Source organism: Belonocnema kinseyi, chromosome 5, assembly GCF_010883055.1.
Source record: "Belonocnema kinseyi isolate 2016_QV_RU_SX_M_011 chromosome 5, B_treatae_v1, whole genome shotgun sequence".
In the NCBI taxonomy this organism is placed as follows: domain Eukaryota; kingdom Metazoa; phylum Arthropoda; class Insecta; order Hymenoptera; family Cynipidae; genus Belonocnema; species Belonocnema kinseyi.
In genome coordinates this window covers 79,225,853-79,243,573 of record NC_046661.1, presented here as the reverse complement: position 1 = coordinate 79,243,573, position 17,721 = coordinate 79,225,853, and the positions used below count along the sequence as shown (strand labels likewise).

Here is a 17,721-nt window from a genome sequence, read left to right as displayed (position 1 = left end):
TCGTTCTCGAGATTATAACTTGTAGTACCATTTTGGACTACGTGAAAGTTACACCTTTAGCTCTATACTCATAGGAAGAAAAAAGTCACGTGATCCCGTCCCTCATCCATAATCCTCATTCATTTTGTGTGTGCGTGAATGTTAACACCTTGTGAGAGTTGAAGCGTACATTTTCGTTAATAATCGCGAATTATTGAACGAAATATGCATAAAAATTGGATGATAAAAGTGTTGGAGGACGACGGCGACGAGAAAGACGACGTATCGCGAAAGATTAAGGGCATGTGAAACTTAGATAATTGTCGATTTTACCAGTTTCAGGTTCCCCCGGCTTTATTTCTAGAATAATAAATATTTTGTCTTAAAAATTTGGGAAATGATAGCGAACATGCTAACGGACGTCCCCATACACTTTTTTTTTGTTTTTTTATCAAAAAAAATTTTGATATTGCTAACGTGCGTGTATATTTCGAGGTTATGTGTGTTACAATTCACCCGAGCGTTACTTCCAAACTACACAATATTTTTGGCCGAAAACTTTGGACTTACAAATAAAGATAGTAAATAATCTCCCGGAACTAACCTTGTTTGCAGGCAATCAAAAAAGTTTATTTCATAAATAATTTCCAGATTATTGGAAAGGCAGAGATGAAAAACGGCGTAACCTCAAAATAATGCATATGCATAAAATTTTTATTTAGCACAATAAATTTTTTTGTTATTATCCCTCAAAAAAGAGTGCGGGTACGTCCGTTATGATATTTTATAGCATCTCCGAATTCAGTTTTTACAAATTTTCATTTTTGTGGAAAAAAGCCGGGGAAACTGTAAGTATCGCATGCCCTTAAGAGGTTTCATGAGTGTGCAACAGTTCTCGGAATTAGCCTCCCAGCACCTCGTGGTGAGGAGTCTGAGGAAGACTTGCTCCGTAGATTACAAGCCCCGTTTATCAGCAAAAGACAAAATCATGGTAAGTAAAAAATCAAAAAATAAAATAAAAATAAATTTAAAGAAAGGAAAAAAAATGAATTGACATAACCTCAAATTGATGAACTTGCACGTGAGGCAAGTCGAATCAAAAGCTACCTGGTGATCTTGCACGAGAGGCAAGAGAAGGCAGAGTTCAATCGATAAGCTTACACGAGAGGCAAGATATCGATAATAAATACATAAATAAATGATAAAGAAAACAGAACTTATCCTCCTTCGAAAAATGCCTTAGGGCATAATTAATTATTAGCTTAATGAAGAGGTGGATGGCTATCAAAGAAAAAGGCCTCGACCAAGAGCTCGCAGAACAATTTTTGTAAAAGTAACAGTACTCCGGCATATTAGAAACACCAACCTGCAATGCAGAAATTAAATTTACCCTCTTTGAGTCAGGACAAAAGGGAGATGAATATTTCGTGGGATACCAGAAAAGACTGGCTTCCGCGGTAGTCGCCTTAGGTATCGCACCAGGATTGCGTTTATTCAACCAGGCCTTACCAAACCCGTCAAGAATGTCACCAAAGAGAATAAAACTGGGAAATTGCTGTTTGGCGAGAAACTGTCCGAGCAGTTCAAAGAGGTGAGGTCGATAGAAAAGATTGCCCAAACTCTGAGGAAGCGCCCAATGGATAAGTTGAAGACATACAAGTAGCCTGCGAGACAAATGAATTCAAACTGTCAAAGCCAATGCCAAAAAGGCAACAACTAGCACTCGCAATCGAAAGGACAAGCGAGACGACAACCATCGAGAGGAGGATACTCGAACCAAGTTTACAATCACGGACTTCAACCCTACCAGAGCCAAACCAAGAGGAGAACTCCTAACAAAAAGTACTAAATGTAGATACAGTAGCGGGAAATTTAAAGCGTTTCGTAACACAGTGGCACGAAATTTCAACCGATCGCTTTATATTGGAGGCCATATCAGGGTTTAAGATCAGTTTTCATGAAAAACCTTTTCAAACAGTTCCTCCTGAAATTAAAGTTCTTTCAACAAAAGAAAGGGCTTCGATGGAAAAAGAGATTGGAAAATTGTTAAAGAAAAAAGCTGTTCGCAAATGTGATCCGGTTCAAGGTCAATTTCTTTCTCCGTTCTTCCTCGTAAGAAAGTGAGACGGTACAAATCGTTTTATCATTAATTTAACAGAGTTAAATATGTTTATTACCACGGAACAATTTAAGCTCGAGGATCTTAGAACAGCGATAAAAATGTTGACAAGCGAAACCTTTAAGTGCACGATCGATTTAAAAGATGCGTATTTCTCGGTGCCGATTAACGAAAATTCCAGAAAATATTTGATATTCAGTTTCGAAGGCTCACTTTTTGAATTCGTATGTCTCCCCTTCGGACTTCGGAATTCCTACGAAGAATGCGAAAAGAATGTAAAATATACATTAGGAACACTAGAGTCCTTAGGTTTTGTCATAAAGTATGAAAATTGCCAATCAGAGCCGCGAAAAGTTTGTAAATTTTTAGGGTTTTTACTGAATTCCAACAAATTAACTGTGGAACTCTCGAGAGAGAAAAGGGAAAAAATTAAAAAGTCTTTACTCAAAGTCAAAAAATAACGAAGCATAAAAATTAGAGACTTCGCGCAATTGATCGGGAATTTAGTTGCAGCATGCCCCGGAGTAGGATTCGGTTGGGCCCATACAAAAATTTTGGAGAGAGAAAATCTTGGCCTTAAATTTGACAAAAGGAGATTACGATTCTGTCATGAAAATCCCTTACTCAACTCATGAAGACATAAACTGGTGTCTCAATAATATAGATTCAACTTATAATCCAATTCTCACCGGGTGTTACGATATGAAAATTTTTACAGAAGCATCTACATCCGGTTGGGGGACCTGGTGTAAAGGGAAAGATGTATTCGGATTGTGGTCCGTCACTCAGAAAAAATTTCACATTAATATACTTGAGTTACTTACGGTGAAATTGGCTTTAGAAGTCTTTGCAAACGGAGAAAGAAATTGCGAAATATTGTTAAGAACAGATAACACTACCGCAATGTCTTATGTTAATCGGATGGGGGGCGTAAAGAACGAGCATTTCAACACCCTGAGTAGCGAAATTTGGGAATGGCAACTTAAAAAGATAAATGGTTAACCAAAATCATAATAGAAAAGTATAAATAAAGTAGAATTAATCGCCTTATTATACTCAATTTAAAAAATTGTATTATTAACAATTATTTATTAAAAAAATTAATTATTTAAAAATCTTAGTTAAAAATTGAAATATTTGTTTAAAAACGTATGTGTTTTTTTGAGAATTTATCTTTTTTCGTAAAAAAGTAACCTTCTTGATTGAAAATTCAACTATTTGTTAAAAAATATACGTATGTTGTTGAAAATTTGTGTTTCTCGTAAAAATGTAATCTTTTTGGTTGAAACTTTATCTTTTCTACTGGAAAATTAATCTTCTTGGTTGAAAATTCAATTATTTGGTTTAAAATGTATGAATTTTGTTGAAAATTCACCTTTTTTTGGTAGAAAATTAATCTGTTTTGCAAAAAGCTCATCTTTTTGGTAAAAAATTCAACTGTTTGGTTGAAAATTAATCTTTTTAGGTTTATGATTGAACTATTTTATTGAATATTCGTCTTTTCTGGTAGAAAATTAATTTTGTTGTTGAAAATTTAACTATTTGGCCAAAAGTGTGTGTACCTTGTCAAAAAATTGGTTGTTTTTTGTAAGAAAAATATTTTTCTTGGTTGAAAATTCAACTATTTGCTTAATAATGTATGTATTTTGTTGAGAATTAAACGTTTTTGGTAGACAATTAAGATTCTGTGTTTAAAATGTATCTTTTGGTAAAAAATTAAACTATCTGGTTGAAAATTCAAATTCATCTTCTTGAAAAAAAAATTAAACTATTTGATTAAATATTCAATTGTTTTATAAAAAGCCCTTCTCTTTTATTAAAAATTTAACTTCTTGATTAAAAATTATCTGTTTTGGTTGAGGCTTCAACTATTTTGTTGAAAATACGTCTTTTCTGGTAGAAACTTAATCCTTTGCTTGAAAATTCCAGGTCGATTGTTTTTTAATCTAGTCAAATCTAGCAGAGAGAAAATAATATAACAATTATTCAAATAAAAATAACAAAAGTAAAAAGGAATATTAACAAACAAAAAATTGTATTACAAATTTGTCAGTACAAATGAATACTTTGATTCTCACAAAAAAGTGAAACAATTTATTGAAAAAAATATGTACATTTTTACGTCCTCCTCGAATTTAGAATTTTTTATCCTAAAGCTAATAATTCTCAAAATTGTATTCGCTGGACCGGGAAATGACCAGGAATGTTTGAAATCGAAAAAATTCGGGAAATGCCAGAAAATTTACCTTCTGATCGCGAAATTTATCAGAAAAAAATCTATTTATTAATCATTTGAAATTATGTAAATCTCAAGTCAAATGATATAAATAACATTTTAGATAACTTCGATTTCTACTATTTTTTAATTTCAAGTTCATTTTTCAAATATTTAAGTTTAAAAATTTTTCATCTTAGGTTTTCTAAATCTAACGATAAAAATTGAGCTGTTTCAATTATAAAGTCTTAGTAATTAAACGAATGTAAAATTTCCATTAAAAATTTATAAACTATTGTCTACTTTTAATTACTTTCAAATTAATAGTTTCATAAATAAACGTTTTTATTCCATTTAAAATATTACATGTGTGCTAATTAAAAAAAGGAAATATTTCAATATTTAGCAAAATTGGGCTGTTTCTTTAAAATTAGCAAATATGTAAAAATTAATAATTTAAAATTAAATTATTTCAAATAGAAAACCTTAAACCGTTAAAATATCAGAGTGCTAAATTTAAATTTTTAAACTTAAAATTTTATGTAAAAGTAAAAATTCAATAATTATTGATTGAAAACGACTTAAAATTAAAATTATTTATATTTGTTAACCAGAAATCTTTCAACTGTTCAATTTATAACAGTTTAAAAATTTTTATTTCAAAATGGTATAACTTAATCTCATTTAATTTTAAAGTCTTCAATTGCCTTAAAATCTATCCGATTTTTTCAACATTTTCCGCAATCTTTTGACATTTTGTCAAATATTGTCTCAGAATTAATTTTTCAAGATAAAAATCACTTCTAATTTTCCCAGAAATCTTATCAAAGATTCTGAAACTGAAATACATTTAGAAATAATTTATAGTTCGCCTAAAATCTTTCAAGATCCTGCAAAATGATAGAAAAAGATATCTCAAAATTTGCCAGATTTTTTTCGGCAGTTTTAGAAATCCATTTAAATATTCGATCAAAATTAATTTTTCAAAATAAAAATCATTTGAATTTTTTCCAGAAATTTTGTTTAAGTTTTTCAAAATCTTTTCAATGAAAAATCATTAAAAAGTTTCCCATGAATTTTAATAAAATTTTGTATTCTCTTGAAACCTTTAAATATTCTTAAAAATCTTGCTTTTTGAGAAACATTAAAATATATACATTTTGTTTTAAATTGTTTGAAAACTTGAGGTTTAAATTATTTTCGATTCTTTTCAAATCATCTAAAACTACAAAAAATATTTCTAAATAATTCAGATTTCCTAAAATCTGTTGAGATCCTGAAAAATGATCAAAGTTATCTTAAAATTGAAACATTACAAAATTCTTAAAAAGCTTAATTTTAAAAATCTTAAAAAATCAACATTCTGTTTAAATTTCTTTTTAAATCTTCTCACGATTTAAATTATTTTCGGATCTTTCCAAATTTCCAAAACTTGTTTAAAATATCTTTAGAAACAATTTAAATGTTTTCTCAAATCTTCCACATTTCAAGAACCTGCAAAAAAATTGTCCCAAAATCTTCCAGAATTTTTTCGATATTTTTAGAATATTTTTGAAATACTAATATCTTATTTCGAATTTTTAGAAATCTTTTTAAATCTTTTTACATATTGTCTCAAAATTAAATTATTTAAATTTTTTCCAGAAATCTTAACAAACGCTTTTTAAGCTTTACAAAATTCTAAAAAAAAGCTTCTAGAAATTTGAGAAATTTTAGTTTTAGACATTTTTAGAAATATTTTGAATTTTTAAAAAATATTCTCTTAAAATTAATTTCTCTAAAAAAATAATAAAGTTTTGCATTCTTTTGAAACATCTCAACATTCTTCAAAATCTTCTAAACCTCTTGATCGAAATCTTCGGATATACATATTTTGTTTTAAACATTTCGAAATTTTGTCAATAAAAAATCATTTTAAATTTTCGAATGATCTCGATAAACTTTTTTATTGTGTTGAAATTTTTCAACATGATTACAAACATTCTTTTCTTAAATCTTTAAAAATATACATTGTGTTTAAAATTGTATGAAATCATCTCGAAATTTTAATTATAAATATTTTATAAATATTTAATAATCTAGTAAAATAAAAAAATTGTATTGAAATCTTTCAAATTCTTTTTCGGCATGTTGAGAAATCTTTTAAAATCTTTTTAAATATTCTCTAAAAATTAATTTTTCAAAATAAAAATAATTTTAAAATTCCCCAATAAACCTTAGCAAAACTTTTTTGTTCTTTTGAAACATTTGAAAATAAAAAAAAATTTCTAAACCTTTACGTTCCAGATCTTCAGATATCTATATTTTGTTAAAGACTTTTTCAAAATCTTGTCAATAAAATTTTTTTTATGTTTCCAGGAAATAAAAACATTATTCTTCTGAAACCTTTCAAAATTCTTAAAAAGCCTTTTTCCGAAATTATTATTCTCATAATATTCTCATAATTTAAATAATTTTCGAATCTCTCCAATTACGATTTAAATTATTTTCTAATTCAAATCTTCTAAAAGTTTGAAATATGTTTCAAAATGATTCGAAGTTTTCCTAAAAGCGTTAAAGATCTTTCAAAATAAAAAAAATTTTCTTTAAATCTGCCAGATTTTTTTTGAAATAAGAATTATTTAATGTTTTTCCAAAAAACTTGGCAACTTTTTTTTTGAACCTTTCAAAATTCTTAAAAACCTTCTAAAATTTTTGCTCAAAATTTTCAGAAATCTACATTTTGTTAAAAAATTTTGGAAATCTTTTCAAGATTCAAATTATTTTCGAACTTTTTCAAATCTCTTAAAATTTGAAATATCTTTAGAAATAATTCAGTCTTCCTCAAATCTTTTAAGATGCTGTAAAATTTCAAAAAATGTCCTAAATCTGCCTTTATTTTTTCGAGATTTTGAGAAATGATTGTAAAATATTATCTCTCAATTAAATCATTACAAAAATTTCCAAAAATCATAAATTTTTTAAAAGTTTTTCAAAATTCTAAAAAAAAAAGTTTCCAACATTTTTTTTTGCAATCTTCAGAAATCTAGATTATGTATTAATTTTTTTAAACCCTTTCAGTAAAAAATCATTTGAAATTATACGATAATTCTTGAGAAATTTATTTTTCAAAATGCTTAAAAATATTTTCGAATATTCTCTTTAAAATTAATTTTTCAAAATAAATGTTATCACAAATTTTTAAAGAAATCTTAACAAAATTTTGTATTCTTGTGAAACAATAGAAATTCTTCAAAAACTTTTAAAAGCTTTTAGGATGATCTTAAGAAATTTGTTCATTCTCTTGAAATCTTTAAAAAAAATTTTAAAATCTTCTTTTATGAAATCTTTAAAAATGTACATTTCATTTATATTTTTTGAAACCTTTGCAAGATATAAATTATTTTAGAATCTTTCAAAATCTGGTAAAAATTTGAAATATCTTTAGAAATAATTTTGTTTTCCTTAAACCTTTCCGGATCCTTCAAAATAACAAAAATTTTATTAAAATCTGCCAGATTTTTTGCGACATTATTAGAAATCTTTTTAAAAAAATTTTAATCTTATTGAAATTTAAATTATTTTCGAATTAAAATCTTCTCAAGCTTTGAAATATCTTTAAAAGCAATTTAACATTTTTCTAAAATCTTTCAAGATCCTGCAAAATAACAAAAACTATCTTAAAATCTATCACATTTTTTTGGTATTTTTAGAATACTTTTGAAATGTTTTTAAATGGTTATAAGTATTCTCTTAAAATTAATTTTTTTTTAAAATAAAAATGACAAAAAAAATCCCAGAAAGTTTATCAATGTTATCTTTAAGCCTTTCAAAATTCTTAAAAAGCTTCTAAACTTTTTGTTCGAAATCTTCAGAAATCTACATTTTAATGTTAATTTTTTGGAATCTTTTCAAGATTCAAATTATTTTCGAAACTTTCTAAATCTTTTAAAACTTTGAAATATCTTTAGAAATAGTTCAAATTCTTCCTAAAATCTTTTAAGATTCTGTAAAATTTCAAAAAAAAATTCTTAAAATCTGCTCGATTTTTTTCTACATGTTTAGAAAGTTTATAAATCTTTTTAAATATTGCCGCAAAATTAAATCATAAATTTTCCCATAAATCTTAACAAATATTTATTAAGCCTTTCTAAATTCTAAAAAAAAAATCTTCCAAAAATGTTAGATATTTTAGTTTCAGAAATTTTTTGAAATGTTTTGAAATCTCTTTGAATATTCTCTTAAAATTAGTTTTTCCATAAATAAATACAAATTGGAAAATTTCCCGGAAATCTTAACAAAATTTCAATTATTTATTTTAAACTTTTCGAAATCTTTTCAATGAAAAATCATTTAAAATTTTCCATTGGATCTTGACAAAACTGTTTTTGGAAACTTTGCAAAAAAATTTAAAATCTTATTTTTCAAAATCGTCATAATATGAATATTGTAAGATAACATCTAAATCATTTCAACTTTATTCCGAGAATTTTGTTTTTCGTAAAAACAAATATCATTTTCTCACAAATTTTTGGCATTTTCCCGTCTTTTTCGAGGTAAAACAAAAATTCCTGAGCCGCTAGAGACCCGGTCTTAAATCCTTCAAATTCTAAATTTCTCACTCACGAATATTACGTCTCGAAATCATCAGAACTATTAGAATCGTCTTCTCCAACAAGCTCTCCTAAATTCTCAGCCGTTTTTGGCCCCAGATCTTCAGACTCTTCTGATAAATGTAGATTGCAGCCAATCATTTTTCGGATTAAATCGCCCCAAAGAACGTTATTGTTGCAGGCAGGACAAATTCCGTCGATAGGCAAGATCATTCCGTCGTCTTTCCAAAAAGACTTACCGAGGCAAAGAATGTGTGCAACAAGAAAACATCCAGGCGTGACGCAGGTTATTTTATCATCTTTTTCCACTGGCAAATCGCAGAGGAGGCAATAAAAAGTGCTGGGACCTGCTTGTGGTTCTGAGGATGATTGAGATTCCAACTGAACATCAGACTTCGATTTAGATTTAGATTTGGATTTATATTTTTTGGCTTGATCGGTCTCGAGCTTTTTTGAAATCACTGGACCATGAGTTATTGGCATATGCATCGGTGGAGAAATGCAAGTTACATATTTCATATAAAAATCATCATCGAGCCAGCGAACTGTTAAAGGAAGGCGATTCCAGGGACCGACGTTGAGCATGTTTGAGGCAACTTCCAGACAGTAATCGAAAACTTTTTGTCCTTTTTTTCGTGGTTTGAGATGTTTCAGACGACGACTGGATGTTGGGTGTTGCCAGGCCCACTCAAACTAGAATACATAGAATTAATTTTTATTTAACCCTTAAAGGGCATACTGGGTCTCAAACACCCAGCGACTTATTTGCGCTTTAACAAAACGTACCAAATTCAAGAAAATGGAACATATGGCGCCAGATTAACCAATGACATCAAAACCTATTTTTCTATGTCATTTTCACATAATTTTGATTTTTATAATTTTTATACACAGTTTAAGATCAATAAAATCGTTTAATCACCCAAAATACGGTGTTTTATTTTTCATTTAATTAAAGCATTTATTTTTTAGAATAAATACCTTCTTTGAAACGAACACTACAAGACTAATTTTAGTTTTGAAGCGCCGTATCTCGGAAGTATTCACATAAAATTTTAAGTTAAAATACGAAAAACTTAAAAAGTTATGAATTTTAGAGTGAAAGAAATCATTTTTAAATTTTTTCCCGAAAAAGGATTTTTTTAACTACTTTAAATTTCAAAAACTGTTATGAAGCCTTTTTCTCCTTAAACTAGATAGATTAAAAATCATTAATTGATTTTCTTGTAAAAAAAAACTATCCAATACCATTGGCACAGCACCCGTTTGAATACCCTTGGGTCCCTAACACCCATTATGCTCTTTATGTCATTTTACGGAAGTGTGTCCGTTAAGGTTTAACCCTTAAAGTGCATTGGGGGTCTTGGATACCCCAAAAAAATTCAAACACTTAGACGACGTACAAAATCTAACAAAATCGAGTAAGTGTCGCGATCTACCACTAATTGAGATCACTAATTTGAAGTTAAGTAGGAGGAGGGACTGAAGAGAACACGCCAAGTGTCACAAGCAGCAACTGCTCAAAGTAGACGTCTCAAAAAGGGAAAAAAGTGATTTTAGAGCAAACATCTTTATTGAAAAATTATTATAACAAAACGGTTAGCAGACGAAAATCCGTCACTTGCAATGTCAGAAATCTATGCAAGATGTTTATTATGCACCAAGAAGGAAGACAGAAAAACTCAAACTCGTGGCGGCTCTTGCATAAAAATCATATATACATCATTTTTTATGTTTCTCTTTTGTACTTCAATGTATTTCTTACTATTTCTATGTTAATTCATAAAAGCAGCAATATTGCAGTAATTTTTTTATGAAAACATAGTATCTTGAGAATTTAATTTTTGGGTCTAAATATTAAAAATTACGTTATTTATGAATTTTTTATTTTAACAATCCATTTTTTCATGTTTTTCTCAACAATTTTTTAAACAAATAAAATTTAATAAATCATTATAAAACCAAGTTGACTTTGAAGAGGACATATTAAACAATATCTGTTATTTTTTTTTGTAACCAAATATTTAATAACAGCTGAGCAAATCAGCTTTGAACACGCGGGGGTCTTTGATAACCAGTGTGCACTTTACGTGATTCCTGGGAATTATTCACTTTATGGGTTAAGGCAGTTGCCGCGCCAAAAGTCAGATAACTGCAAAAATACTTTTTCTATGAAATTAAGAATTAAAATATTATAACTGACGTTATTTCAAATAAAAAAAATTGTTGTATATTTATTCTTTGCATTTGGAATGCTTGAATGAATCTTGATATCAAAAAGATCTCTTTTAGATCGCAGTATTTATATGCGTCTGCATATTCTGAATTTTCTACTTAATTAAATATAGTTAAAGATTAAGTTACTCAAAACCTTGAAATAAATAAAAAAACTGCACACCTTTTTTCAGACATTTTTCTCTATCTCGCGTTGTTTTTATAAGAATAGGATTTTTGTTTTTATGTTATTTTTTATGGATAAAGCAAAATATCCTACAAGTCTTCTTTTAGATTTTTAAATAAAAATAAAATTACGGGTCGTATTGGAAAATAGTTAAACGAAATTTTGTAGGATTTTTCAAAAGCTATAATTTCTCTTTGAGATTTTTTTTTCGTAGTTTGCGCCATGTAATAAATTATTCCAAATTTTTATCTCTTTTATAGGTGAATAACTTTTTTCTATCAATTTTTTTCGTACTTTTTGTCGTTTTTGCCCAAATTTTTATTTTTAATGACATTTTTATGATTAAAGCCAAAAAACTACCAATCATATCAAAAAGTGATTCATAACCAATTTTTAGCTCCTTTTCGGGTAAATTTTTTTTTGTTAAATCATTTTTTTCGGAATTTCTGTCGGTCTTTCACAAATTTTCATTCTCAATGTTATTTTTTTACGAATTTTTAGATCTTTTTGAAACCACAATTTTTGTGTATTGATCTTTTTTCATATTCTGCATAGTTTAACCACAAATATAATTTTTTATTATTTTTTGTGCAATAACAATTTTAATTTTCGATTTTCCAAGAAAATCTAAAAATTTTGTTATGATAATTTTATAGGGCTTTCAAAAAGCAATGTATTTCTTCTTTTTACTTTTTTCATATCATGAGTTGTTTGGCTTCAAATTTTTATTTTCGATTGATTTACAAAATTTTGAAAATGCTATAACTCTGAGTATGTTTTTTTTATCGAAAAAAGTCATCAGGATAATTTGTTTGGCTTTCTAATTAGTTCTAATTGATTTTAGGATTCTGGGGGTCTCGAAACGTTGAGGTCCGTTGAAGAACTCTAGTGTCAAATCTCGGACAATTCTAATACTTTTTCAATCATAAATGTTGAGAATCTAAAAAAAACGTGAGTTGAAAGCATGTTTTATGCAATTAAATTTTTTCTGACCGACGTTTCTTACCAATTTTTGAAAAATGGTCGCATTTTAATATATGACGGCTTATTTTTTCCGGGAAACTATTCTCTATAACTCCACTGTTTCCAATTTCAAAAATAAATTTTTCTACGGCTGAAATCGTTGCAACAATTTATTTTTAGAAAAATATTTTTTTAAACAAATAATTATATTTTAAGATTATTTAGTTATTTTGAAAATTAGGAACAGTAGAGTTGTAGAGGATGTCTTTGTGGAAAAAATAAGCCGTCATTTGTTAAAATGCATTCAGTTTTCAAAAATTAGTAAGAAGCGACTGTCCGAAAAAGTTCACTTGCAAAAAACATGGTTAAAATTATTTTGTTTGTTTGTAAACTTTAACATTTTTCATAAAAAATAATGTTTTTTATTTTAAATCTAGTCGACATGACATCTACTCGCCGGGACATATAGTCGCAGGGAAAAATTGATTTTCTACTGAATAAGAGGAATTTTCAACCAAATAATTTAATTTTCAGCCAATAAGATCATATTTTTTTAATTTATAAATTTTTTAAACAAATAGTTTAATTGTTAAACCGAAACCAATCATTTTTCCACCAAAAATGAAGCAGTTACATTTTAATTGAGGAATATTATTATTCCATAAATAAATTAATATTTTACAAAACGTTTCAATTTTGTACCAAATAGATTAATTTTATACTAAATTGTTGTATTTTCAAGCCAAAAAGACCAATTTTCTTTAAAATACTAGAATATTCAATCCGAGTATATGAATTATAAAAAAAATTATTATTGAATTTTCAATTTAAAAAGATGATTTCTCAACGAAAAGTTTAAGAGATTATGTTTTAACAAACTCATGTTTGAATAAAATATAAAAAACAGTTGTCTTTATTTAAGAAAGACGAATTTTTAACAAAACACATACATTTTTAACCAAAAAGTTAAATTTTCTAACAAATCTTTTAACTTTTTCTACAAAGCAATTGGATTTTTACTATAAAACGTGAGTTTCTAATATAAAAATTTAATTTTCAATCGAAAAAGATTAATTTTTAACCAGTCTATTTTATTTTAAACCAAAACGTGTGAAATTTCGACAGAAAGAGATGAACTTTCAAACATAATACACACATTTTCAACCAAATAGTTGAATTTTCAGCCAATAAGATCATATTATTTTAATATCTAAATGTTTTTAAAACAAACAGTTTAATTATTAAGAATTAAATTCTGAACTGAAAATAGAGGAGTTACATTTTCAATAAGAATTAATTTTCAATAAATTAATTAATATTTTACAAGACGATTCAATTTTGTACAAAATAGATTAATTTTATACTAAATTGTTGAATTTTCAAGCCAAAGACACATTTTTCTATAAAATAGAAAAATGTTTAATCCAAGGATATGAATTATAAAAAAAGTTTATTTATAACAAATCAGATGAATTTTTCAAAAAAGTAGTTAAATTTTCATTTTCAAAAATTACTCTTCCACCGAAAAAAACGAATTTTCAACTAAAATTATGAATCTTCAACAACAATAGAAAAATGTAATAGTTTATGTTTCTACAAACACATTTTTGAATAAAAAAAATAATGAACAGTTGGCTTTACATAAGAAAGACGAATTTTTAACAAAACACATACATTTTTAAACAAAAAGTTTAATTTTCTACAAAATTGTTAAACTTTTGAGTCGATTCTACTCATTGTCTACAAAGAAATTGAATTTTTACTTGAAAATGTGCATTTTTCATTACAAACCTTAATTTTTAATCAAAAGGCATTAATTTTTACCCAGTCGATTTTATTTTGAAACAAAAAATGTGAAATTTTGACAGAAAGAGATGCATTTTTAAACAAAATAGATGAATGTTGAAAAAAAGTTTATTTTTCAATTTAAAAAAACTTAATCAAGTAAGAAAAAAATTGCAATCAAATTGTCTAAATTTTAAACCAAAAAGACGAATTTGATATAAAACAGTTGAATTTTTAACTCATCAATATGAATTACCAACAATTAAGTTTATTTACATTCAATCAGTTTGATTTTCAACAAAATGCTTGAATTTTCAGTTTCAAAAATTACTTTTTATCACACATAAAAAACTAATTTTTAACTAAAATTAAGAATTTGCAAAAAAAAATATCTTTTCAGAAACGAGCGGAACTCACAACCGAGGAGTTTTAAATTTTCATTCTAAAATGATAAATTTTCAAGGAAAAATATAATGGTTGGTATTTTATCAAAAAAAGTTACTAATTAAAAATTAAAGTGTTAAATTTAAATAACAAAGACGAATTTCCAACCAAACCGTTTTATTTTCAATCATGAAGTATGAATGTTTAACCTAATTGATGAATTTTTAGCAAATAAGATCAATTTTGAACAGGATAATAAAATTTTTAACAAAAAAAATGAATTATTAACAAAAAATTTAAGTTATACTTTTTAACCGTGAAAAATAAACTTTCAATCAAAAATAGTTTTATTTTATCGCGTTATATTAATTCAGGTGGAATTTAAGTCGACTGTGAAAACTGGGAATTTTCAAAAAATAACAGGAAAAAAAATGATAAAATTTAAATCAAATAAAATTTTTTTTCAAATTTAATAAAAATGTTTATCATAATAGACTAAAGAAGAATATATTAAATAAAAATTAAAGTTCATTTTTAATACTGGAAAAATGTTATGAAACATCTTCTTAATCGATCCGATATCTTTGTCAAATAATTGAAATCTTTGTAAAAAGTATGAAATCTTTGTCAAATATTTCAAGTCTTTGTAAAATTTTTGGGAAATCATTGAAATCTTTATCGAGTATTTAAAATATTTAGAAATATTTTCGAAATTGTGGAAATCTTTGAGAAATCATTGAAGTCCGTGAAAACTGTCGAATCTATCTGAAATCTTTGCGAAATATTTCAAATATTTTATCAATATTTCATAATATGTTTGAAATTATTGAAATCTTTAGAAAGTCATTTAAATCTTTTAAATCTATCGAAAATATATGCACTATATTTTTAATATTATATAAATATTTGAGCCTATTTTTTAATTTTAGAAATCTTTGGAAAATGATTGAAATGTTTGTGTAAATATTTAAAATCTATCCGAAAACTTTACGAAATATTTCAAATCTTTTAAATGCTTGAAAAATCATTGAAGTCTGTATAAAATACTTAAAATTTTTTTGAAACATTCAAAATATTTTTAAAATGTTTTATAACATTTTTTTAATGGTTGCAATCTTTGGTAAATCATTGAAATGTTTGCGGAATCTTTTTAATCTATCCGAAATCTTTGCAAAACTTTAAAAATCTTTGTGATATCTTTGGGTAATCATTGCAATTTTTGTGAAATCTTTGGAAATCTTTACGAAATATTTCAAATATTTTATATATATTTAATCGGATTTTTTAAATGATTAAAATCTTTTAAATCTATCCGAAATCTTGATGTTTGTAAGATCATTGAAATCTATATAAAATATTTAAAATATTTTTCAAATACTTGGTATATTTTTTTAATTGTTGAAATCTTTACGAAATCATTGAAATCTTTGTGGAATATTTTTAATATTTCGAAATATTTTCGAAATTGTGGAAATCATTGAAGTCCGTGAAAACTTTTTAATATATTCGATATCTTTGCGAAATATTTCATAATATTTTTGAAATTATATGTGTGTGTTTGTATGTATGTATGTGTTTATTTATATGTGTGTGTATATTCATTCTTTTTAGTCGAAACGCCTACAATGAAATTTGTTGTTAATGGCTCTTTTTTTGTCAAAAATTGTATTACTTGGCTCAAAACTGAATTATCTTCTTCAAAATTCGACAATTTTGTCAACATTCATCCTTTTCGTTAAAAAAATTCTTTTCTTTCGGTAGAAAATCAATTCTTTTGATTAAAGGTGCAAATTGTGGCCTGTTTTTGGCTTTGATTTAGATTTAAATGTTTCTTGAAAATTTGTCTTTTTTGTTTTTTTTAATTTTTTTCTGGATTTACATTTTATATTTCTTCAATTTTGCACATTTGGAATTGAAATTTCTTGACTTTCAATATGAGTGTGTGTGTGTTTATGTGTATGCATGCATGTATATATATGCATATGTGTATATGCATGTGCATACATGTATGTGTATTAAAGTACTAAGACAGGGTATATATACGAGTATATATATATAATTAAAAATTTGTTATAAGGACAACCGCAGGATTTCGCCGGGAGCAGAGTGCTAATCTGAAAAATTGCACCCGCTTCCAGCGAAATCGCGGTAAAATTTCAGCCATAACCACGTCTCACAACCGTGAGATAGGTGGTTACAGTCTGTAAAAGAATCAATACGACGATCCAGCAAAAGCCTCGTGCACCCTAAGAACACGGAGTGACCCAATGACAACCGCCTTCTGCATTTTTCCTGCAAGTGTTCTAGCATATTGTTGACACCCAGGGATGCTTTTTAGGCTATTGGCAAGTGAAAGCTTGATACCTCCAAGAGCGCCGATGATGAGGACGATCAGTTTAACAGAATATTCCGGGTACAATCGTTGCAACTCTCTTATAAGGTCTCGATACCTCTCTTTCTTTTCATTCTCCTTGGCTATGATGTTTTTGTCAGCTGGTGCCGAAAATTCGATAACGAACATGGTTCGCTTCTCGAAGTCAAGAAGAACCATGTCAGGCCTCGAGTGAGCAACAGAAACAATTGTCGAGAATATAAAGTTCCAGTATATGCGCCACTTCCCATTCTCGACGATTGACTCAATTTCGCTAGGACCATTTAGAGGAGCGATATTAAGGTGAATGCCGTAGGAGTGACAGAGATGGTAATAAAGTACTCTTTGTGCCGCATTGTGCCTTTGAATGTAGGTCGTTCCCGCGTGTGTTGGACAACTAGATAGTATGTGAGCTAAATGCTCGGGGTGTGCATGGCACGCCCTGCAGCTATCATCGGGAATGTCTTGGCTCAAAATGTGGCGACGGTATGTTAAGGTGGAAATGACACCGTCTTGGCATGCAAAAATGAAACCCTCTATACCCGACTTCAATCCGGGCGATTTAAGGAAAGCAAATGTTAGCTCACAAGACATTGACTGATCCTTCACATTTCTGTGGAAGATACCGTGCACCCTCTTATCGAGGAGCTGTTCACGAAAGTTTTTCTCTTGTGCTTTCTTAATCCGGGCTTTCAGGAGTGAGTACTCGAGATAGATTAGATTTGATGCATTTTGCTCACCCCTCATACTGAAGTCAATTCCGAGTGTTTCAGCAGCCTCCTCCGCTGCTTTGTAAAGAAATGCTCCTTGGCCCACTTCCTCATGATTCCTGACCATTTTAAGAAGAGGGTCTCTTCCATTTGCAACTCTATGTGCTGTACCCAGAATAATCCTGTTGTGAAGACATTCAAG

At 27.7% G+C, this 17,721-nt stretch overlaps 2 protein-coding genes across 2 annotated transcripts in view; one reads left to right on the top strand and one right to left on the bottom strand.

Moving 5' to 3' along the window:
- The first annotated feature begins 846 nt into the window (after positions 1-846).
- Positions 847-17,721, top strand: part of LOC117172746 — a 33,996-nt gene continuing 17,121 nt past the window's right edge. The window contains exon 1 of the mRNA XM_033360930.1: positions 847-970. Coding sequence (XP_033216821.1) covers positions 857-970 — 114 coding nt within the window. The 5' untranslated portion in view covers positions 847-856. The remainder of the gene's footprint in view (positions 971-17,721) is intronic.
- Positions 8,745-17,721, bottom strand: part of LOC117172745 (structure-specific endonuclease subunit slx1) — a 16,530-nt gene continuing 7,553 nt past the window's right edge. Inside the window, exon 3 of the mRNA XM_033360928.1 lies at positions 8,745-9,598. Coding sequence (XP_033216819.1) covers positions 8,924-9,598 — 675 coding nt within the window. The 3' untranslated portion in view covers positions 8,745-8,923. The remainder of the gene's footprint in view (positions 9,599-17,721) is intronic.